Source organism: Paracoccidioides lutzii (genome assembly GCF_000150705.2).
Source record: "Paracoccidioides lutzii Pb01 unplaced genomic scaffold supercont2.44, whole genome shotgun sequence".
NCBI classification, from domain to species: domain Eukaryota; kingdom Fungi; phylum Ascomycota; class Eurotiomycetes; order Onygenales; family Ajellomycetaceae; genus Paracoccidioides; species Paracoccidioides lutzii.
The window spans coordinates 111,732-118,969 of record NW_015440990.1 but is presented as its reverse complement, the minus strand read 5'-3'; the positions used below and the strand labels follow the sequence as shown (position 1 = coordinate 118,969).

At 39.3% G+C, this 7,238-nt stretch overlaps 1 protein-coding gene across 1 annotated transcript; it reads left to right on the top strand.

Moving 5' to 3' along the window:
* Positions 1-665: 665 nt before the first annotated feature.
* On the top strand, positions 666-2,337 carry PAAG_08729 (hypothetical protein; the record flags this gene model as incomplete). Its single annotated transcript, XM_002789328.2, has 3 exons — positions 666-843; positions 1,014-1,152; positions 1,245-2,337. The coding sequence occupies 3 exons, from the start codon at positions 666-668 to the stop codon at positions 2,335-2,337; spliced, it is 1,410 nt and encodes a 469-aa protein (XP_002789374.1).
* Positions 2,338-7,238: the final 4,901 nt, after the last annotated feature.

Below are 7,238 nucleotides of genomic sequence, written 5' to 3'. Positions count from 1 at the left end.
AAATTCTCAATGCATTTTCTGTTTACGTAAAAATCACAAATGTGTGGATTTGTAGTGACCAATAGCAGCCCATACAAAATAGTATGTGAACCTATTGGTTGAGACATGCTGACAAATGCCTTTATTTTTCGCCTAGTGATACCATGCTAATTGTGCAACAAAAGACATATGATGGGATAGCCTGAACAGAAAGCGTTATTCCAAGTAACATCCAATTACAGACAACAGAAGCTCCCAAATGTCATTATTATTCTATCTCTGGAACGGCTGCTGAATATAGCCCAGCACCTTAGAGACATCATAATCATATTGTTGTGTATTGCCATACCCCGCGGTTGAACGAACAACCTTGTTGAACGATTTTTTCCAAGATTGGTTAGATGCTGGAATAAACTGCCATGAGCTTAAACAGTCTCGCAATTCTATTCTAGTGTTATATATACGCGCATAGGGTAAGTGGTTCTTAGGTAGTGTGAAGCAGGGCTCGTGAATTGAAAACGATATCCCGGAACTGGAGAAGAAAGCAAATTCAGCTGAACTTGTGGGCAAATACATAACGACAGAAGCTTCGCAATCTACGTCGCAAACAACCCTGGGACGCTGGAGACCACCACCCAAGGGACTGGGATAAGAACGTGAAATACGAGGGTTAAAAGTGTGGGGAAATGGTTTTCGAACTACATATTTGGGGTCCGGCATTTGGCCTGCCTTCAATTGACCCGCAATGTATTGCTATGGTTGCTTATTTTGCCCTCGCCGTTCCGGCGAAGAATAGCAGTTCGGGCGAGGATCGAGAGCAATGGGTGTTGGTGGCAGATAGTGACCCAGGAATGGTTCCAACAAGTGAGTGCAGTCTATCATTTCTTTTCCCTGTTCCCATTATTGCCATTCCACCTCAATTATTATACGGGTGTGAGTTGCAAAGGATCAAGTGTAGCTATGGCTTCTGTATGGATCTACTGGTAGCCATTACATTGATCAAAGATGAAGGCTGATAAATGCTCTGTATACAGATGAATTACCAGCACTATGGACGGGAACAAGGTGGATCAGCAGGTTTAGAAATATCGTAGCATATCTGAATCAATACTCTGATGGAGAATGGGACTTGGATCTAGGGATGGGCCATAAAGAGAGGGCAGATTGCATTGCGTAAGTTTGAGCTCTGATGATTTTCCAACGTTGCTTTGAACTCCCCAATAATGGTATATAGGACGGGAACCACTAACATATAATCATGGCAGGTTCTCCTCTTTTCTGGAATCCCAAGGGCAACCCCTGATTGATCTCTCCTTATATGTGTCGAGTGAGAACTATAACAAATCCACCTCATCAGCCTATGCTTCTCTCCTTCAATGGCCCAACCAATGGATAATTCCGCCACGGATTCGATCTGTTGCTAAGAAACGGACGGAACATCTTGGTCTTACATCCCTTGACCTCGATGTGATAGTGGAAGAGGAGAGACAACAGGCTCGTGATCCTTCTAATATAGCTAGCAAGATCCCCAAAAGCTTTGTCCGGAAGCACCAAGAGACAGTGAGTGACCTGTTGAGCAAATCGTCAAAACAAAATTGGATCCGGCTTGACGGGATAACGGGGGCATTTGTGGCACCCCTCGAGGAGCTTCTGGGACGGAAGGGGTATCTCCTGTCGTCTGAAATTCCATCAAGCCTAGATTGTCTGGCATTGGGCTATCTGTCGCTGGCCCTGGTTCCTAAACTCCCATATGCGTGGCTGAGAGATGCAGCCACAGCACATGCTCCGCGGCTGGCGGCATATGCGGGTCAATTGCGGTCACGATGTTTTGGCGCAGTGCCAGTGGAAGTCTCGGTGGCATTTACAAATAGTCCAATGCTGGCGTCCAGTCTCCCATGGCGAGCTCCGGAGCAGGTTAGCCTGGAAGCAGTGGGGAAGCGGGCGCTGGAAGGAATAGCAGATTCCATCCCAATTGTGTGTCATATACGAGCCAACAAGAGATTGCAGCGGGCGGGCGCGGAGACTGGGGCAGAATGGGAGGAACGGGAGTTAGTGGAGAAGGTGACCACGGCACAGCGGCGAGAGCTATATGTGTCGATAGCTACTGTACTGGTTGGGTTAGGGATGTTTGTGGGATATGTGCTGCATACGGGACTAGCTCAGATCGAAGTTGTTGGCGAAGGGCATGAAGAGGGTCAATGGGTCGAAGACGACGAAGAGGGTCAAGGGGGAGAAGAGGAAGAAGGGGAAGGTAAACCGAAGGGACAAGCTCAGAGGAAGCAGAGTCCAGTGAATAGCGTCCAAAAGCAAAAGCATGCATCGCCGCTAGGGGAAGCAGGTGCAATACTAGGTATATAAATTTGATGATTCTTTTTCTCCTTTTCTATCTTTCTTTTCTTCCTTTACCTCTTGTTATTGCTATGGATACCTCCTATTTTCTTAAAGTTTCTAACCTTATCAGCTGTGCATGGAAAAATCAGCATCTTTCTCTCCCCTGCTTTCTCTCGTCTGTATCATCATCAATCACCCTATTGCCCATGTAGTGCGACCAGTTATATACATCATCATCATCATCATCATCATCACCACTATTGTTTTATTATTATTATGATATATAACTCTCATCCATCTAGAGCCACTCCCTTAAGCTGCTGGGCGTTTCAAATTCCACAGACTTTTTGGAAATGCATTGATGACTAAGCAAACCAACCACTGAACCAGTTCGGGATCTTAGAGGACCGTTGTCTACCTTGTTGCATTGTGTGACTTTTAAGCAAGCTAGCTAGCTACTAATAAATACATAAGTGCACGTGACCTCGGGTTGCCGGGGAATCCTCCAACACCCCCCCCATGCCACGGTGAGCCCGAGCTCTGCCCTATCCCCTACTGAATGCCCTCAAATCCGCAATAAAAATTAAATACAGGAATCAGATGCTAGTTTCCCTATTAGGAAAAGCTCTATTATGTCTCTGTACTGTAACTTTGCAAAGAAAGCACACAATTATTCCTTTAATATGTATTCTCATTACACCTTCTTAGAGGCTGCAAAACTGTGTAAAATCAATCATTCTCATCAATGAGACCAGACCTTTGTCAATTCTATTTTCTCCACAAATTCATTGTAATCTGGCTTTGGCAGAGACTTTGTAAATTCATCTGCTTTATTCACTGTAGAACCTACATGTAAGAGCTCCATCTCTCCCTTCTCAACTAGATCATGAAGTATATAGTAACAAATCTCTATATGACAGAATCTCTTTGTCAAGAACTTTCTCTTTGTCAGATCAATGACATCTTTATTATTTATCTACAATGTTGTGCAGATCTTTAACTTCTCTTTCATTAGATCTGCATCTTGCAATATATCATTCAATCAAATAAGCTCATATGTATTTTTACTAGTAGTGATATATTCTGCTTCTGTTGTTGATTTTACAGTTGATATTTGATGTTGTGAGCACTATGATATTAAGAATTCATTAATTATGATGATATAATCAGATGTTGATTTTTATTGAGAGTCTGTATCTACTCAATTTGAATTATAATAAGTAACTAGTTATAAGTATAAGGGGTTGAACCCTTAGATTTGCTCTGGCTAGCTGACTCAGCCTAGCCATCATTTGCATGTGCGCATGTGATCATACTATGTGAGCTTACTTAAGCTCAAGTTCTCATCTCATTCTTTTCTTCCCTTTCTTAAGCAATTCATTCTTGTTATATAGGAGGACTAGCCTCTAATTCTTAGAGCTTAACCCTTTACATTATAAATTGCTTCACTCCTTTCATTGATAGGCCACTGGAAGTCTTAATCCTGTATCATGAAGCTCAGCAAATGTACTGACATATGATAGACTATTGAAAGTCTTAAATCTTGCATCATAAAGTTCAGTGATAGCACTGGTATATGAATAAACTGAGTTAGCAATTGTACTAATAAATGAATGAGCAACATTGAAAACATCTAGCTGAATGAGATAAAGTGACAGACTTGTATAACAAATATATAAATAGATCAACATGAAGCAATGAGCATAGATGCTCTCAACAGCTTTGAACAACAATAAATGGTCTTTCTTCAACAGCAGAAACAGGTCCAGTGTGAGAACAGAAATTTAATAGCAGCTCAGCAAGCTGAAATAGCTAATCTATGACAAGCTTTGAACACTCTGACATCAACTCTCTCTCAATCAAACCTGCAACTACTCATTGCAGTCAGAAGACCAAAGACCAAGCTACTAGACTGCAAGAAGTATGATAGTTCTAATCTGAAGCACTACTCTCAGTAGAAGCTAAAGCTTCAATCAAAACTTAAGATTGATAGGAAAGCTTTAGGTAATAATGAGGAATGTACTTGATATGTGTACTCAAGACTGGAAGAAATGACAGCAGCTCAAGTTTATCCCTGAGTTGAGAATAATAAGAACAAGATCAACTTCATGATAGAGAGCTTACTGAAGCAGACACATATGCTCTTTAGTGATTTTACACAACAGAAAAAGACTATGCAAAAGCTCAATAATCTATAATAGAGTAGAAGAGCTCTCTTTGACTTTCTGCTCAAATTTAATCAGCTACTGCTGGAAGCTGGTGGTCACAGATGAGATGATTACATTAAAAAGAGATATTTGAAATCCACTCTAAGCATAGAGCTGAGGGAAGGCATGATGAGTGTAAGAGAACCATCTCTCTATGAGAATTACTGCAAGGAGCTTAGATTAGTTGATCATCAACTCTCTGAGCTTAAGACTTTAAGACAGTGGTCTAAACATTGTAAGAGCAGATCTTCTTCAGATCATATGACATCTAATTCACACTCTCTACTTTGTCATGCTGTTCTTGACTGATGAAACCAGCCTCTAGCTTTCACTGATGATCTGATGGATCTCTCTACTGGTGCTGTGACCCCAAGCGCCTGCCACACTAAATTGATAAATCAGACAGAGGTTAATCAATGAAGAGAGCAAGGCCTATGCCTGAGATGCAAAGCTGAAGATCATATGATTAAGAGCTGTCTGTTCTAATCTCTCAGACACTCTGCCATCTTCACAATAGCTAATGTGATCCTCAAGCTGGTACTGAATGACAACAATATGGATATGAGTAAAGATTCAGGAAAAGAGTAGCTTCAATCAAAAGACACTATAAGAAGTGAAATAAGTAGCTTATGAGAAAGCAATGGAGAAGATTTAAATCTAAGATGATATTCAAACCCTTCACTGTCAATGCTCTAGTAGATAATATCTTTTTGACTAGTGCAATAATAGACAGTAAATGTCATATCTATGATCTTATTTTTCAATTCTATATTAATAAGTATAAGCTTCTGTGCATTGAAATTCCCCCTGTTAAAATGATCAGCTTTGAAGACTTCATGAAATTCTCTACAAGCATAGTGACTGGCATTCAAATTGATATAAGTAGTCACATAACTGAATAGGCCTTTCTCTACATGGTGAATGAATTATATGATCATGATATGTATCTAGATGACCCCTGGCTGGCTCAGCAAAAGATAATCATGATCCTTTATTGAAGAATTGTGAGATTTGAAGAGAGTGGCATAGAGGTAGAGTCTAGTTCAAATGCAAAAGCTGATGTGATTCTCATCTCTGCTGTAAGCTTCTCTAGGCTTACAAGCACTTGAGAGAAGTGAAACATTGAGATCTTCACCATCAGTTTGACTGACATTTAAAAAGCTCTAGAAGTGAAATCAAAGATTAATTCTAGAGAAAAGCTGTCTGAACATTATCATGAGTTTTTACACATATTTGATAAGGAAGCTGCTGACGCTCTACTCCCACTTTGTGGCTCAGATAGAGATCATGAAATTGAACTGATTAAAAAGACTGATGGTAGCATAGAACAACCCCTTTGAGGCTTATTATATAATATATCTCAAGAGAAACTACTGGCTTTGCAAAAGACTTATACAGATTATCTAGATAAGAGTTTTATTAAAGTGAGTAACTCTTCCACAGCTGCTTTCATACTATTTGCAAAGAAGTCTGAGAGTGAATTAAGATTCTGTGTGAACTATCAAACTCTTAACAAAATCATCTAAAAGCACTGATATTCTTTATTATTAATCAGTGAGACTCTACAGTGAATTGAATGAGCTAAATAATTCACTAAGCTGGACATTATTGCAGCTTTTCACAAGATTCAAATCACAGAAGGTGATAAGTAGATAACAGTCTTTAGAATCAAATACAGGCTATTTGAGTGGCTGCTTACACCCTTTAGTTTGGCTAATACTTTAAGCACATTTCAAAAATATATCAACTGAGTATTATATGAATATCTGGACAACTTCTGCTCAGTCTATTTAGATGACATCTTGATATTTTTCTCAAGAAGCTTACAGAAGCATTGCAAGCATGTACAAAAGATGCTTATGTGTCTATGAGAAGCAGATCTGCAGGCAGACATCAGAAAGAGTGAGTTCAAAATGAACAGCACAAAATATCTTGAATTTATTATTGAAGCAGATAAGGGTATATGAATAAATTCAGAGAAGATTAAAGCTGCTTTGAAATGAGCAACACCTACTACTCTTAAAAGTGTATGAGGATTTTTAGACTTTGCCAATTTCTATAGATGATTTATCAGGGATTTCTCAAAGATTGTGACCTCACTGACAATTCTTACATGCAAGAATATTTCTTTTTTGTAGATGAGCAAGGCTGAGGAAGCTTTTAAGTGTCTAAAATCAATGTTTATCTTCACTTCAATCCTGCTTCAATTTGACCCTGACTGTGAGACTATATTGGAAATAGACTTCTCAGATTATATCTCAGGAGAAGTGCTGCTACAATATGATGAGCAGAGTATTCTACACTCATGTGTCTTCTTCTCTCATAAGCATTCACATGCAGAATGCAACTATGAGATTCATAATAAGAAGTTATTAGTGATAATTGAGTGTTTAAAGAAATGAAATGCTGAGCTACAAAGTGTAAAGAAATTCAAGATCCTCACATATCATAAGAATCTAAAATACTTCATGACTACATACAGACTAAATGAAAAACAGCTACATTAGATGGATATTCTCTATCAATTCAACTTCAGAATTAATTACCAGCTAGAGAAGTTGAACACTGAATCAGATGCTCTATCATGAAGAGAGCAGAACATGTCACAGAGTGCTGATGATGAGAGAATCAAGCAAAGACAAGCTCAACTACTTAAGTTTAATATACTGACATCTGAAATGGAATTAATAGTGGTCACTGCTATTGTGGAACCTGAGATGT